General features: G+C 38.4%; 1 protein-coding gene across 1 annotated transcript in view; it reads right to left on the bottom strand.

The window, feature by feature from the left end:
• The window catches only part of LOC103896156 (vasoactive intestinal polypeptide receptor), a 29,787-nt gene extending 13,160 nt beyond the window's left edge, over positions 1 to 16,627 (bottom strand). The window contains exons 1-10 of the mRNA XM_009275935.1: positions 16,534 to 16,627; positions 12,557 to 12,664; positions 11,707 to 11,816; positions 8,798 to 8,895; positions 7,547 to 7,679; positions 6,959 to 7,112; positions 4,971 to 5,031; positions 2,972 to 3,041; positions 1,892 to 1,983; positions 769 to 898 (exon numbers count right to left, since the gene is read on the bottom strand). Coding sequence (XP_009274210.1) covers positions 769 to 898; positions 1,892 to 1,983; positions 2,972 to 3,041; positions 4,971 to 5,031; positions 6,959 to 7,112; positions 7,547 to 7,648 — 609 coding nt within the window. The 5' untranslated portion in view covers positions 7,649 to 7,679; positions 8,798 to 8,895; positions 11,707 to 11,816; positions 12,557 to 12,664; positions 16,534 to 16,627. The remainder of the gene's footprint in view (positions 1 to 768; positions 899 to 1,891; positions 1,984 to 2,971; positions 3,042 to 4,970; positions 5,032 to 6,958; positions 7,113 to 7,546; positions 7,680 to 8,797; positions 8,896 to 11,706; positions 11,817 to 12,556; positions 12,665 to 16,533) is intronic.
• Positions 16,628 to 17,725: the final 1,098 nt, after the last annotated feature.

Consider the following 17,725-nt stretch of genomic DNA (forward strand, 5'->3'; position numbering starts at 1 on the left):
GTTGCCCAGAGAAGCTGTGGATGCCCCATCCCTGGAAGTGTTCAAGGTCAGGTTGGATGGGGCTTTGAGCACTAGTGGAAGGTGTCCCTGCCCGTGGCAGGGGCGGTTGAAACTACTTGATCTTTAAGGTCCCTTCCAACCCAAATCATTCTGTGATTCTATGATCCTATGAAGAGGGATGTCTTTCAACACATATGAACATGGACAAGCTGTTGTGGGGTACAGCAGAAAGGGGAAGGAAAAAGATCTCGGCTATTTATTACAAGTGCACCAGGCCCTGGCCCTCTCAAATCCAAGATACTGTTCTGAACAGTGGTACAGCAAAATAAAGGAAATGAAGTATTAACATGACGGATTCATTTCTGCTAAAGGGTAAGGGCAGACCAGGTTGTTACACATTATCCTTATTTTTTTAATCCTCTTATCATCACCTTTATTATATGTGGAATTAGTTTAAATCAGTTCACCTTAATCCATAGACTGGTCTTCATGGCACTCAGTCATTGTTATTCAATAAAGGTAGATGTAAATTTTTTTGTGATTATTAATATGAAGTGTGAGTCAGAACTCAAAACTAGTGTGAGATTTCAAATAATAAGGGAACAAACAACAGAAAGAGCTTGCGAAGGAGTAAGATGGAATGAGTGTGTTGAATTTAGACACATTATTAACACCTGCTGTAATAACCAACCTGAAATGTAAAACTCCTGAGAGTGTGGTGGTTCAGCCCAAACCTCTTAGGACTGATAAACATTTTGTCTAGCTTACCTGGAAAGAACCCAAGCCCAGCTCAATATAAAGGCGAGCTTCCAGACCAATGCTTTCTGGGAAAAATGCAAATACAATGTAGTGCACTCCAAAGAGGGGAATCAAGAGTAACGTGGATTTAGCAAGTCTCCTGGCAGATCAAGAATTAAAGAATAATGCACTGTTAGAAATATGGAATTAGTGACAGCAATTATACGTTGGAACAAATTTTAATACAGAGGACAGCTCCAGAATGGAGGCAACTACATCCAGCGAAGTTACAGAAAGATTACTTTCCGTCACTCCCACCATCAATACCTGGTGAACAAAGATGAACAAATCAGCATGCAAGTTTTCTGGATTGACCTTTAAGGGTTCTTTGCCAAAACAGGGGCACCAAACTAAATACTCTGATCTACTCTCCTGAGACTAATCTCAATCACATGTACGTATCCCCCATATAAGTATCTCAACTTCCAAAACTGTCAATGGAGATCTAACCACTACTGTCCACAGGACTCGTTTCAGTTGCTTAAACGGTGGTGTGAGAGCCACTGCTGATGTCCTAGGGTATTCTGCTTGGCCTTCAGGTCACTCCAGAAGGGCACAGGTTTATGCTAGATCCTGTGCCATAACTAACAGCCATACCTACATATCTTAGGATGAGTCAAATAGCTTGCTAGAGTCCTCTGACTGCATTGATGAGATCCCCATTGATTGTGAAGGGGATCGTAAACAGGAAGGACTGGGTTCAGTTACCAGAACATCAGCATCAGGTTACTGCTAAGAATTTAAAGGAAATTGTCTGCATCTTTCTCTATGTGGCCATTTGTGTGGAAAGGACTGGAAGCAAGATGGATGCATTACCTGACGTTTAGTGTTTACACTTTCAGGCTGGGTCCTGTTGGAGTTGTAATACTTTATATTTTATTTTTCTCATTGTCCCCAACACATCCACCCCACCCTCCTCCCAAAGAAAAAGAGAGATGTGATATTTGGGATGAAAAGGAAAGTTTACATTGTTATTTCTTCTGGGGATTACTCTTTCTATTAGTACAGAGTAGAACATTTTGTGCTCCTGACCATGGCCTATCTCTTATAGCAGCTAGAACAGGTCAATATCAAGAGACCCATAAATACTTACAAAAAGTGGCTCGAATGGCTCCCTCCTCGCTCTTGAGATTTCAATTTATGGACTAGAATTCTGATCACATTAACAAATATAATGAAGTTAATCTGAAAAGACAAGACAAAATCTGTAAACTTAGTACAAATCAAGACATATCTTCAATTGATACAAATTAACTGAAAATTCCCAGTTATAGGAATTGCACTGGTATAAACCAGTGAAGATCTGCTCACAGATCAAATCAATAGCATTAGAAATCAAGACATATCTTCAATTGATACACAAATTAACTAAATTCCCAGTTATAGGAATTGCACTGGTATAAACCAGTGAAGATCTGCTCACAGATCAAATCAATAGCATTAGAAATAGTATTATTTTTCCCGCCAATATATAGTGATACATAATGATATGCTGAAAGTTATGTTGAATGAATATAGACCTATATATCTCAATATCATTTTATGTCTGATATTAAGTCCTAATATTCTCTGTCAGCACCTAGCAGATCTTACAAGGTCTAAATAGTCCCCTCTGTTCCCTTCATTGTTTATGACAGGGATTATAAAAGATACAGTCCTAAATGACATACTGTTTCCTCCCTGAATTTAGATGGAATGAATGTGTGCATAAGAGAGATTTTTTGTCTTAAGTTTACAGCCTAAGAACTAATTTTAAAAATATACTAAATAAAATGATCTATATGTATTTCTTGTATTAAACCAGCTTCATATTATCTAAGAGTCTTGCCAGTATGGATTGCCTTTCTTCAGAAATGACTTACAGAGACACAGACACAACTGTGGCATGTGGAATGGAGGTGTCAAGATGATTCTATTATGTCCTAGTATGACTCTAGAAAACATAGGCTTTACCCTTTAGGTTCTGACTTAGGGTGATTTGGGGGCAGGGGGGAGAACCAACAAAAACAGCAAAAACAACAACAAAAAACCCATATGTTATACAATAATTTCCAACTAATTTAAATTCAATACCATAGCATGTGCTATTGCTTTTCTGCCAGCTTACTGAAAGGAGAGGCTAACTTAGCTTTCACATTTCAAAAGATACTCAAGACAAAATGAAAAAACATACTAAGACGGTTAGCAGAATGGGGCCTTTGATGATCCATAACACGACTCCATTTTCATCATCATCCCAACATCTGAAACAGCAAACAAAACCAGTCATGTCATCTATCCCATGTGAGCTTTTCATAACACATGAAAGTATTTCTGACACAGAATAGGAAAGTGATGGACACTAAGTTTTCATTCACTATTTAAAGGCCCCTGCCAGTACTCGTACCCTGATACCTCTCTAAAAGTTTCTGTGCAGCCCAATCTAAAGGAAGTTTGTACAGTGAGAGGCAAGCGTTGAAGAACCAGAGCAAAGTCAAGAAATGCACTTTTGTATTTTCAGGCTTCTTTCCTCCTCTTCTGTTGAAAAAGTGACTGTTTTACAGGGTACAGATCAGAGACTAAACTACTGTGTATCCACAAATGTAATGACTTTGGGGTCATGAGGAAATAGCCAAGAAAAATCGAGAGCCCTAGTAAAGGTACTCTGAAGAGAGAGAGCAGAATGGGCTTTTGGTCCTTGTTTTGAGGCTTTCATGTATTTAACATCAATAACAGTCCAGCTTAACTCCCTCTAGTCAAGTGCCATACATGCTAGGTTATATCATGCTCCCTCTCCCTGTATTTTCCCTTCCAGTTTTGTGATACAAGATATTTCGCTGCATAACGATAAGGCTTACAGATGGTGGCTTCTCCCAGCATGTCTGAGTGTAAGGTGTATCTGCAACGTGAGCAACGTGAGTTCAGATCAGCTGTGTCTGAAGAACTTGGGTTTCCCATTTACTAGGCTATTAGGTAAAAGATGAGGGGTTCTGATACTGTAGTTTGTTTATATATCTAATATTAGAAGAGCAACCAAATGAATGGAAGATCTGCAATGAGATTCGTCTGCCTGTGTAGATGTCTTCATCTATTCAACTACATTTCCCTTGCAGTCAAAGGAGATCAATAGAGATCAATAGAGCAGGACACAATTAATCTCATCTTAAAGTGGACATATAAAATACATCAGAGAAGTAAACTGAGCAGGTAGGCACTTTGCTGGAAGAGCACCCGAGGTTCAGACACTTTTCAGCCCCCTCTTTAAGCCTGTGAGAACTAAGCCTGAGAGCTCTTATTCCTGCTCTCTACTGTTTTCTGAACTCTCTCTGTAACTGGAGTATCTTGTGCCAGATTCTTCTGCTACAGAACCAACAGACAAACCCAGCAATTCTTTGGAAGAGGAGCAGTGGGAAAGGAGGAAAAATGAAATTTTCCTTGCACCTCTCCTGGCTACAAAAAGGAAGCACATGATGTGGAAAGGTAGATCACTTCCACTTATGAAACATTACAGCGGAGAACAACTTCTGCGGATGCACTGCAGTAATATAAAGAAAGGAAAATAGGATGGGCCAGATGTGGACCATAGCACTTACTGCTTCTACATCATTAATCTGAGTCCTGAGGAGGTAGGTGTAAAATTATATCTTTTGCAACTGATCATCCATGTGAAATGACCTAAAGGCCTCCAGGGCAGCTTTTAGTAAACAACCATCTGCTTTATACCTGGCTCTTATATTAAAAGATAAAAATAAATAAAATAAAATAAAATAAAAAAAGAATCAATGAACTGAATGGAAATGAAAGAAGAAACTATTTATCAAGACATAATATGTTTGTTTGGGAGGTACTTATTTGAAGAGATTAAGGTTACTAATTTATGGCTGATTTTATACAGAAGCAGTGATTTTCTTAAAATATAATTATTTCAAAGACTAGGCATTAGGAAACTAAATGAAATTTCAATACTTACTATGATATTTCCAGGTTTTATTACTCCATATATGCACATCAAAATCAGAAGACTTAAAACTATTTTCTCACTTACTTGTGTATGAAGTTTAAAGATTAGAGGCACAACTTTGGAACAACTTTTTTGTTTTTCTGGTTCTTTATATCTATTTTTCCCCACCAACAAATCAAAATACAATACAAAATAGGATGTCCTTGCCTTCTTTATCCAAGCTCTGACTTACCCGGTATTTTGTCGGTGGATTCTTGTGAGGACCCAAGCAAATATCACAGCAGTGGGAGCTCCTGGGCAAATCAACATGGAACACACAATATAATTGTTTTGAATACCATGTCCCATGGAAACTTGATTCCAAGAAGGTTCACGGTGCAGCAGATTGGAGGTACATTAAAGGTCAAGCAATGGGCCAGACAATTTTAAATAACTTTATGAAAGAACTTAACTTGCTTTTCAGGGAAAGAAAAAAAAAAAGCAAAAAAAAAGAGCAGAAGAATGAAATCAAAACAAAGGAGAATAGGGGATGCTGTGAAACTATCTCTTAAAAAATAACAGCTAAGAATTACTTGAAGGTTTGGATATGAATTACGAGCACTTGTGAAGCTGGAGGAATCACTTATTTAGCTAAAGCTCTCTTATCTTTTGAATTGTGGCCAGCATAGAACTCTTTGTACACTAGCTAGAAGAGTTCACATTTTTGTCCTAAGGAGCCTCTACTAATCACTCTAGACCCATCAATTGATGAGCATTCCATGAAAATTTAGCTAAATCCACGAGTTGGTGATTTCCAGCCTCCCTTTGTCACTTCTTATCCTTCTGCATTTATGATTGAATAGTTATTTCTTTTTCTTTTTTTTCCCCCTGGCAATTGCTTTTGCTCTCATTCTGTGGAATTGAATTTCCAAAGACTAAGTGACTTTCAAAGCTGCCACAAAAGGGACTCTAGTCTGAAGCAGGTGACATTTTCACTGATAAATCTATAGGAATATAGGTAATATCTTTCTAAGTATCATTAGAGATCTGTAAGAAAGGCCCAGAAGTTGTCCTTTGTTCAAGACCTTTAAGCTGGGACCATATTCAGTTCAAGTTGCCTTTTTAATTAATCAAGAGAAATATTTACATCCATATCACCTACGATCTAAATTGCCCCTGAGATGTCTCTCACTTTCCATGGATTATAAGGAGATGAGGATTACTATACTATTAATTGAGGTGTTTCCTTTGTTATCTCAAGTTAGCTGTGATTAATCAAGGTCTAAGCATCTAGTTTCAGGATATCATAATTGGAATAGCTCCAAGTTAACATCCCCTTTATAAAATTCAGGCTTTTAAAATTTAATTACGTTTAAAAAGTCTGAGAATCTGAAGATGAAGGATAAATTACTATTTACTTCAGGAGAATCTGAATTTCATTCCTAAGCCAAAAATGTCATGTAACCACTCAATTTGGGTTCCTCCATTTTAGAATAGCCAAGATGAGGTAAAAGAATATCTGAGAGTCACAATAAACAATTCTCTGCAGTGAAAGAAATTTTATGTATTATATGCACATATTCTAAAAATCAGAGATAATTTTAATTGCTGTATAAACTCAAAGGATTCCCTAAAGCCAGAAGATCTCTGAAAAAAGTAGAATTTTTTGATTCCTAGGCCTGAACTCAACATGATTTAAGATTAATCTATCTAATTCTGCTTACTAAAAGCAAAATGTCAACTTAAAGTTAGTCACCCAAACTTCCTTAGTCAGTGGAGGAAGGCAACATGTTTCCAGGATGTTACCCAGCCACATTACTCATCTTCTTGAGGACTGGATTAATCACCACCACGGCATGCATACCTCACTCTACTGACTGCAGGAGAAACCTGGAGAGACAGTTTAGATTAGCTGGCTAACTTTCAAATTACTGTAGTTGCATGAAATTAATTCCAATCATAAAGATGAATGCTGTAGTCTTTCGAGTAGACATATCATAACATTTCTAGTAATCCATCCTATCCTCTCCCTCAAAGTTTTGAACGGTAGAATATCTAACAAGATAAGAAGAAAGACAGAATAATGGTATGGTTTTGATGTAGTAGTACTGGATGAATAGGCAACTTTCATCAGAAAGGTGGCGCCTTTGATAGGCACCTTTTATCTCAGAACAAATATTTTATCTAGATCTGAAAGTAAATGGAAATACTAAATAACACAAAGAGGAACAGAGTACTAACCCCAGCCAGTAAATATGAACCACCATACATACTGCTTGTCTGAAACAAAGGTCAGCAAAAGCAGCGTTTGCAGGTATATCCCTTCTATAAGAAGCCAGAAGAAATTGGCTAAAATGCTGAACTGGAAGAATGCCACAGCAGCCTTGCAAGCAACCTGGAATGCAGAGGAGGAAAAACCTATTAGGTCTGCTCTCCATTGTGCCTGGTTTCTCTACAAGTTTAGGCAAAATTCAATGTTACCACACAAGAATGAAGAAATTATTACAAGATTTCAATAGGTTTGGGATTCCATCATTTCAATTGACTTTACTTCAGTTTTTTGAAAGGGAAACATTGACCCTCTCTTATAGATGAAATTCTTTACTGATAGAAATTGTTACAGCTTCATTAGCGTCAACAGACCTGTACCTTATATATCAAAGCTGAATGTAGCCATAGCACTTGGTCTTTGTTTCTTTGTAGTATTGTTTGTTTTAAGATTTCAATTCTAGCAACCTAAAGAGAAATGGGATTAAGAAATCTCCATGTTCTCTTCAGGCCAAGAATTAAATGTTAAATCAAGGATAAGAGAGAGGGGAAGTTTAGTACCGTTGACATTAGGCAGTGGTCCATAGTTTCATCTGCAAACAAAACAGCATCTTTGGTGAAAACAGCAATTGCTCTCAGGATAAAGGAGACAAACAGGTGCATATGGATGTAATTCCGTGTACAGTGGAATTTTCTGACATGGAAAGAGAAAATAAAAATTATTCTTCAAGAGAAATTTCTCATGCTCTCACCAAAACTCAGGCAGGAATACAGAGTGACTTCAGACACCTTCCAAAACAAATAAATGATCTGTCACTATTTAAGAGGGAGCTAGACACAAGGGAGCAGAGCAGTTATTACCTGTTTAAGCTAATAAAAGTGCTAGTATAATTGTCCTTGAATCACCACACATTTAAAGAAGATGCCAGAAGCAGAAAGTAACTCTGGGACTCTTGGGCTGTATTGCAATAACACCTTTTAATTATTCTAAATAGCATTTTTTGTTGAATAAGCTTGCAACAGGCTCTTCAGCCCCTTTCTGGCCATAGGAGAACAGAGTATTGAATAGGTGTCAGTCGCACGTTGTGGGATGGCTGCCAGAGAAGTAGCTGCCTTACCCTAGACTGCATTTCCCTAGATTGCCCTGTCCACAGTTTGACCTTGAGCTGAAGAAATCTCCTTCAAGGTTTGGACAGATCAGCCTCTTGGTTGGGGGTCTCTCTGTAAGTGATATGACCTTTGAGACTGCAAATCCACTCCAGTTAGGAAGCTGCTTCTGTGCTCTGCCCTCCTGCCTGCAGAGTAAGCTTAAGGCTTTTGTCCAAGTGCATTGGAACCAATCAAACACAGGATCCATTTCCTAATATCCAACATCATCAAACATGACATTTAAATTTCTTTAAATCTCTTTCTATAGCTCCCATATGGTCCTTCACAGAGGGAATGGACAGGTTAGAATTACTACTGGTCCAGTGACGCGAGACACTCAGTTTCTGCAGAGTATGTCCTGCTATGCACTGGAGGAATAGTTATCTTATGTTAATAGTGATAACAGGCTGGAGCATTTCCACTGTATGGCATCATTAAAGAGACTAAGATAGACCTCTCAGCCAGCTTTATTGTTTTAACATCCGCAGGGAAATGCCACAACATGAATAGAGAAGGACCCATTGCCATCAACAGTGTTATGTCTGAGAAGGATTTGAAAATAATAATAAAAAAATCCCACAAAACAAAAACACAGAGGGTTGGAGAGGAATTAGGATGAAGCTATCTTAAGACATCCTGAAAAAAAGACCATTTTTTTTTTACCTGAAGGCAGCAAAGACAATTAGAGCTGTAATGAGTGAAGTCACTGATGCTGCATAGCCAGCAGTGTAGACACGCCAAAATGCAGAATAATATGATTTCTATGAGAAAAAGAGAACACAGACCAATGCTGGTGGTTATGCAGCATGCATGCTTGTGTGCTTATTTCACTAAGATACATTTTCCCTTCCTAGTCATTCCCATCACCTATGTGCTGCTTTGCGTGCTTAAGATCTGATTCAGGTTTTCCCCTCCATCGCCAACACACCTTTTTTCTTTTGAATCCTGCATAACCTTACACAGGAGACAGGTTCCACAGCCCACAGGCTCATATGAAATAGTGACCTCTTTGAGCATGTTCAACAGGAAAATGTTACTTTTGTTAAGTAACTGCATTTTCTCCTACAGGTACCTAAAGACTCTAGGGCACTGAAGCTTGCTGATGGGTGATTTGTGAATCCATCACTTTAGACTTGGGCCAGATTCTACTCTGTTTATCTCAAAGGATGTTTCCCACTGATTTGATAAGTGTTAATTTTCATAAACAGCTACAGTTAAAAGAGAAATAAAACTTGCCTTTTGCAGGTGAGGAAACCGAACCACTGGGAAACAGTCACATCACACTTTAGAGGTAGGAAAGTTAAAGCCAAGAAAATAACCTCTCAGCCTTTAATTCTTTGGACAAACAGTTCATTCAGCAGCCGCATACTGTAACACTGTAAATTCTTTATAGTTTGTTTGCTTGTTTGTTTTGCATTCAAATATCCTATGTCCCAAGAAAAATGAAGCATGTTTACATTGCTTTAGCTATGCACATTTTATTCTGATTCACTACAAGATCACCTAATTATTCAAAATCCTAAGAAACTAAATTATCTGAATCCAGGCAAATTTCCTCCTTGCAAATGCAATGGGCACTTTGTTCTCTAATTGATCCAAACTCTGTTTATCCAAAAGGCAGCAATTCTAGGTTGAGACAACCGATTAGCAATTTTAAGTAGACCCATAAATAAATCATGCAACCCTGACAACCTAGGAATCATACTGGTGTTTCTGAAATAGTTCTAATCTTTTATACAGTATTTTCAAAACACACGTGAAAATTAGAAAATAGGTTCTTCAGTTGAACAATGAAGTATTTTGATGCATTTTATCTGCTTTTGTAGGGTAGCTAAAAAAACAACACTATATGCAGAAGACATCGTAAGTCCTCACTGCAGATACAAAATACAAAACAAGTGGTTCTCTTAGAATATAAGTGGGATTCTTCTCACCTGCTTCCTTGTGCTTACAATGCAGTAGAGCTCACTGATCATATCTTCCTTTTATAGACTTTGTGGGTTTGTCTGCAATAACAAACTAAACACAGCCACAGCACAGACATGAGCTCTGCCCTGAAATCTTCCATAATGTTAAAATGTAAATATAGTCCCTTGCTTGATTGCAGCCGAGTCCAGCTACAGACTATGCCTGGCTTAGCACAAGCCAGAGACTGCTTGGAGAAAGCCACCCTGGTCTGGAGAGTAAGAGAGTTCAGGTCTGTGGGTGAGAGCCGTGCCATGGCAGCTGGCCCCATGGCTGGAGAACTGTGTACCAGAATATGTGGCACCTTACCAGTCTCACACCTGAGACTGAACCCTTCTTAACTCTTTGCATGGTTTCCAGCAACTTTCCAGAAGTTTTTTAAGCATTTATCTTTCTAGCTTCCCCATGGGGTAAAGAAGCACAAATATTCTCAGTTTACAGGTGGGGAACTGAGCTCCAGATATCTGTACTGCCTATTACAGCTGTGCTTGAGTTTCTAAGCTCATGGAGCCAAATAGCTGACACCAACTGTGTCTACACTTCCTAAAGATTCAGTTACCTGAACTAGTACTGCCGTGTTTGAGCTTTCATCCCTGGAGAACCAAAAACACTCACAAGGAGTTATATGAGTCAGCCTGTTCTTTCACAGATTGGAGGTAGTCTATCACTTCTATCAAAATACAATAGGAGGAGGAGGCAGCGATGTACCCCAGGAGCTAGTGCATTTATACAAGATGTATGAACCTTGCCCCATACAGACAGGAGATGAGGGGATGGAGACACCCCTATTCTTTCATGCTGGAACTGTCCCATTTAGCACAGGTCAGAACTCAAGAGGCAGAAGCAGCAAGCACATCTCTGTTAATCAACAACCTTCAGCCATGAGGCAAAGCTCACCACTGAGGCAGTAACACCACTGAGGCATTCCTGTCCTGGGGCCAAGCTGATGATGAGGAACACGGAAATTTAAATCATATGAAGATGTGGGTGAAAAAGAAACACTCCTGGAGCCTAACTGAGCTCCTAATGACGCTCTTTAGGTAGGAAAAATAGAGGTTAATTTCCTACTCCACTGAACACCTAAGATAAAGTGTGAAAATACTCAATGGCATCCAAGAGTTCCCTCTTAGAGAAGCGCATTGGCCACCATGCTATGAAGTTATGGAATCTTTTTCTCTGACTCAAAGAAAATCTGGACAAACAAACAACAGGAGGGAACAAAAGGAATTTTCCCTGAAAAATTCCCCACAGACTGGTTGGTAGGGCTTCCCCGGGAGATGGGTGCATGATGTGGATTCAAATCACCTCTGTCAGAGAACCAAAGTCTTTGTTAGGCAGGACAAGTGAACTAATCATGAGTCTACTGATTAACACCAAGAGGAGACAATCGGATCGAGAGAAAAGTGCTACCCGCTACTCCTTTGCTTTATATTAAGCTTAATTTGTTAAACAGTCTCTAACTATACCTAAAAGGTTTGAGCTTAGCACTGAAGACGGGTAATTACTGGATTCTGACAAGGCTCATATGTGCGGGAGCATCCAACTTCTCAGCACACTCAAAAGAGGGTGCTCTGGAGACACCCACAAGCAGGAAATCAAAAACTCACCTGATCCTCAGGCCCTTTACTGGAACCTTCATCGAATCCACAGGCAATGGTGTATGGTGGGAATGGTTCTGACCAGTATGCCTCCTGTGTACAGTTTCTCTGAAGGAAGCCTTTAATGGTAAAATATATCAGAGAATGAATTACAGAGGAGGGTCTTCTTTAAGTTTTGACAGGAAAAAACAAATTTTTATTCCTACTTTGATTCTTAAGTTAGGCACTTACAGGTCTAGTCATGTTCAGCAAGATTAGCTACAGACTTATAATATTCTATATATCTATCATTTGAAAAGTTGAGACAGATGTTCCCATTCATTTCAAGATGCAGTGGAACTTTTACATTTCATATAGGAAATTCATTCCGCAAATTCAATCTTTACACAGAGGAAATCAAATTATGCAGCCTATCCTGCATTTACAACATAATTTGTGTTTGCGGACAACGTCCTGAGCCACCTGATCTAGCTTTGAAGTTAGATACAATTTTTGAACTTGGTCCTGCTCTGACTGGAGGATTGGACTAGATGACCTTTCTAACACTAATTATTCTGTGACTTTATAAATCAGTGCTTCTATGACATACTTATATTCCTTTGTAACCTTAGTAACGTAGTGCAATTACCCATATTTTTTAGACCACCAAAGAGATTAGACAATTAGTACAGCATAACACAAAACAGAAGAGTGCCAAATATTGATCATAAGCCAAGATGTGTATCTGGATAATTACTCTATGTCAACTGACATAAAATAGCATTGCGAATCAGGAAAATAGGCAAGTTACCGAATCTTTAACTGTTAGAATTTATTTTCAAAATATCTAGGGATAAAAAGAATAGGAAAAAAGTCTTGCCGTGGATATTGGTAATTTCTTCAAAAAATCTTGGACAGGGAACTTTAACCACTTCCCCAAAAGTGGCTCTGGGCCAGCAGGTTAGACCATCCCAATCTCTGGTGCACCCTGAAAAAAAAGTGCCTCTAAATAAAGAAACACACACAGAACATCACACAGTTGATCTTCCGTAATGAGATTGTCTGTGGCTTTCCCACTAATTCACATGCATGAAGAAGAGGCACAACAGGACATGCAGCGCTGCAAATGAATGATTGTATTGTTTTCCTCTTCTCCTTGAATGCATCGTCACTCACATATGCACTTGGCATTCCAGCTGGACCTTCCCCACCTTATCTCATGAGAGAATGTACCTGAAATTCAAGCAGACACAATCTGAAAGTCAAATCAACTGGAGCTCTTTCTATTGTCAAAACAAAAGTCACCAAAATTAAAATATTGAATAATTACTAGCACTTGAGATTTCTCATTACTTTTTTCAGAGTCTAACTGAAAAACTTCAGACTTAAGAGCCTTAGTCTCTTGATTCCATGATTAAAGTCTACCAGTTTCACCTGACTTAAAGGAAATAAGGGCTGAAGTCCTGGTCTTAGGCAATCAATGGCATTTTTACAATGAACTTCAACAGGGATTAGGTTAATCCCAAACTAGAACATCCCTCAGCATCATATACAATAACCATCATCAGGAGTAGGTCTGACTGGTTGGCATTCACAAGGTTCCCTAAACCAGAGATTGCTAGCTGGTGATGCAGGGCGTGCTACTAGCCATGAGTCCGATAAAAAGGGTTTTCAGAAGTTTTAGTTAATCACAGTTTTGTCGCGAATGCATCACATTGAGACCCAAGCTGTGGTCTCACAGTGTCTGTTGGCAAGTAGGTGTGGGTACAGCACAGAAAAATTATCAGCGTGTAAAGGTGCCTGAACCAATAAAAAAAGCACCGCATTGTAACTGAGACTAATCTCTAGATAGTCGTAAGGTGGATATAAAGCAGTGCATGAGTTTCATTTGGGAGGTGTTATTTTCTTTCACTGGTACTTTTCTGTTTCCTCTATGACTGATGACAAGGAGAATCTAAAATTGTCAAGAGCTGAAATGTGGAAGCAATATTACTTGCCTGTAGCTAAGCAAAGTTACTCTCTGGCTTCCAAAAGGATAGTCCTAAGAATCTCCCACAGCATTATCCTCACATCACCCTTAGGAGGATGAAATTCCTGGTATCCCCTATTTGCCAGATGGGAAAATAAAAGCCCTGATTCATTATCTCTAATTTTAATTGTCTAAAATACGTAAGCTAATCTTAGCTGTGGTCCCTCTGTAATCAGTAGAAAGAGACAGGGACTTCCAGCACGTGATTCATCCTATATATTGGCGGCTCCTTTCTGAGGACGGGATGAATCACTCGCTGCAAATACCTAGGTCTCTCTGATGATTATAGCCTAAACTAGGCTGCTAATTTTCAAATTAATAAAGTCGTTGTCTAAAATACGTTAGCTAATCTTAGCTGTGGTCCCTCTGTAATCAGTAGAAAGAGACAGGGACTTCCAGCACGTGATTCATCCTATATATTGGCGGCTCCTTTCTGAGGACGGGATGAATCACTCGCTGCAAATACCTAGGTCTCTCTGATGATTATAGCCTAAACTAGGCTGCTAATTTTCAAATTAATAAAGTCAGGTAATATGAGTCCCACTTAGACATGCAGTGGCCCACACACTTAGACTTAGGGAGTCAAAGGGTCCCTCTTAGAGGGACTATAGTACCTTTGAGGAGCTGGGTCTAAAAATCTATCGTATTTGACAATGTGGGGTTAAAACCCAGAATCATGTGACCTTATGTAAGAGTGGAACCTGCATGTTTTAAGTCTTAGATCTGGCTTCATTTCCAGTGACTTCTACAGTTTATATCAGAGAAACCGCTGAGTGCAGAGACAGCAAAAGCATTTTACATGCCAAGATTTTCAAGAGACTAATGATTGTCCAAGTCATCTGAGACTCCATCAAGACAACTGCAGTAGGAAGTGTATCAAGTAATGTTGACATCATAGATATTTAAGTCTTCTTCAGTAACCCAGGGCTCTTTCCTTTTTAGACAATGGAGGAAAATAAGCATTTTTAAAGCTTGATTCAACTGACCTATTTTACACATCCACTTCAAGATGAGAGGAATTGCACCCTGGACTCTACTGATGACACTCATTAGACACCGCTTTGTACAACAAAAATAAAGTGGAAATACTTTAGACAAAAAAGTCTGCAACATAGACTAATTCCAGCTCAGATTCTCTGTGAGTGCTGAGAAGTAACTTTGTGCAAATTGTGATCCTTCAGTTTCTCTCATGAGCAATTCCTGAAAACTGAAATGCAAGCCAGGGACTTTCACCAATCCTAGTCTAATTTTAAAATACCCTAGATAAAATATTGGGGATTAATTGTTTTTCCAGATCTAATGTTACATTTTAAACTATATTGAGAAAGGCTGTAAATACCAGAACAGATTTTCATAAAGTTATTTCAATCTCTAGGGAATAAAAGGTGGAAAGGGGAGCTTTGAGAAGATCAGAGTTGACAAAATTCAAGGTTTTAAAATAGTTTAACAGAAGTTTGAGCAGTTTTTATTTCTTTGAGTAGCCTTTGCTACAAAGAGGATCCCAAATCATGTAATTATTTTTCTGGTAAAGAGAAAAATACTTGGAATGTCATACTGTAATGCATGTAATAAATCATTATCGAAAACACCTGGTTTTTGCCAGAACTTTTTTGGGTGGATTACTGGGTGTTCCAAGTGCAAAATGTGTCTAGGAGGTATTCTGGACTTGATTAAAAGGTGTGTTGGGGAATCCACTACTAAAATAGAGGCAAGTACAAGAAGGATATCAGACATTAGAGTGATTGGAAAGGTTGCAGAAAAATAAATAAGAAGATAAAGGAAATATCCTGGGGGTTAGTCTCTAAATTTCGGTAGGCTGCTAAAGGCAGATTTCCAGGTGGTTGCAATACTTCTATTCATACCAAGCGCATGTGGCATCTTTGTGTCATAACTTCTCTGTAGAAAACGAACATCTGATAATTCATGCCAAGCGAAAAATCTCACTGAGGTGGATTCATACTTTTCTAAGCAAAGTTGGACAGAAAAAATATGACTGAACTTTTGAAAGATTATAAACATTTTGAAATTTCACTTTGAATCAATTCAAAACATGTCTCCACACTGCCAAAACCCCAGCAAAGAGAACCCCCTACACAGCATTTTAAAAAATATTTTACAGGCTCTCTGAAATGTTCATTTTAATTGTTAAAATTTATTTGTGTGCCTATAATAAATTTAAAACCCCCGCCATAATAAATCTTTTCAAACAAAGAAACACAGAATCTCCAAAAGTGTAGAAATAGAATATTTTGAAGAAGTTGGGATTATTTTTTCCTTTCATTTTTTCGCAAAGAATATTTTCACCAGATTGGAATGATTCCCAACATGATATAATTTCAGCAGGCTTTTCAGTGTCTTCTGTGGAAGATATAAGTAAAGAACACAGCAAATTCTTTAGGAATGCAAGAAATTCCAAGTAGGGTTTTCCTGCCCTAACTAAGCATCTAAACTTGTCAGGGACTGAACTAATCATCTTAGTCTCATTTTGTAGTTAGTAAAGAGAAATATGACTCCAGATGATTCATCTCATCCTAAAGTAAGCATCTAAACCAGAGGCAATGAAACATGTTCTAGGGACACCTATCTTCCTCCATTTACTTTAAGGGAATCTAAGAAGACAAATCCTGACTTAGACATTGAGCTTTTAAAGATGTCTAAGAGATGAGGTAAAGTCCCAGCCTATAGAAAAAGCACTTCAAACTGTTAAGAAACCAAATATAAGAGGAATCAAATCTTGACTCAGGAGAACAAATGGTATCTTGACATTGTGTCCTTGAAGTGATATACAAGGGATATTCGTGCCAGAGCTTGACAATCAGGACCATTACCTTTAAGATCAGGTGAAACAGATTCATTCTTTTCTAAGCAGAGCGCCTCCTCTTTGACCACCTGCTGGAATATCTTGCATTCTGGATGGATTCCCACAACCTCGGTGAGAGAAAGACAAAACAAACAAAGAAGTTCTGTGATTATCAGAAATAGAAGAGCCAGGTTTCTTTCCAGTTTGTACCTTGTGGCTGATACTTTGACGTCTAAGAATGTGAAAACTCCAGCTGAAGGTTTTTCTGCAAAAAGGACAGGTAAACGGCAGAAGGAGGCTGTGTTCTTGTACATTTATCAATTTGTATACGCATCTGGATAGGCATACCCGTATGGATTCTTCAGCGTATCATAATAGTCAAGCTCGCATAGCACCTCTTCTCCAATCTGGACATTTATACCACCTCTCCATTACACCTATGTTTTTCACAAAACTTAAATGGATTTCACAGTCTTCGGTTCTCCACCTCTTTGTCAACTGGCCAAAATTGAATGAATCCATCAGCTATGGGAATATTCACACTGAGACCCCCAAACATACATGCAGTCTGACCCCGTAAAACAAATAAAAATAAATAAATTTCTTTAAATATACATGTTGTTGGGTTTTGGGGTTTTTTTTTTAGTTAACTATTTTGGGTGTTCAGAGCTACCTATTGGCAAAATATTCCTATTTTGATTCTTGGGAGCTCCCAAGAATCACGTTTTCTTTATTGGAGGAATTAGCCCTAAGTGTGACAATAAAGTCTTAATTACTCTTCAGGAGGGTGTGCCTACTTTGCTTTGATGCTGCTACTAATAGAATGGGCTCCTGGTCTTTGAAACCTTGAGATTATAGTGCCATACAAATCACTCTACTGACAGAGCATGGTGTAAGCTCTTCCATTCTGAATGCAGTTGGTATAACTATAATAATAGAAGCAATAAATAGGAGCAGAAGTTTTATGTCCATTGGGGTTTAAATAAGAAATACTGAAGTCCAAGAATTTAGAGAAATTAGAAAAATGGTACTTTTGGTCATAGTTTAATCTGAGTGATTACAAAATTTTATCAACATCTTGTCTGAGGATGCTGAGTTGCTACACACTCCTTAGACAAAGGCACTGTTTCCATTTTACCAGATGAAGAAATGAGAAAAAAATAGTGACTTGTTTTGGAGCTTACGGAATGATATTTATCTCACAGATTAAGATACCTACA

This window comes from Aptenodytes forsteri, unplaced genomic scaffold (genome assembly GCF_000699145.1).
Source record: "Aptenodytes forsteri isolate BGI_AS27 unplaced genomic scaffold, ASM69914v1 Scaffold80, whole genome shotgun sequence".
In the NCBI taxonomy this organism is placed as follows: domain Eukaryota; kingdom Metazoa; phylum Chordata; class Aves; order Sphenisciformes; family Spheniscidae; genus Aptenodytes; species Aptenodytes forsteri.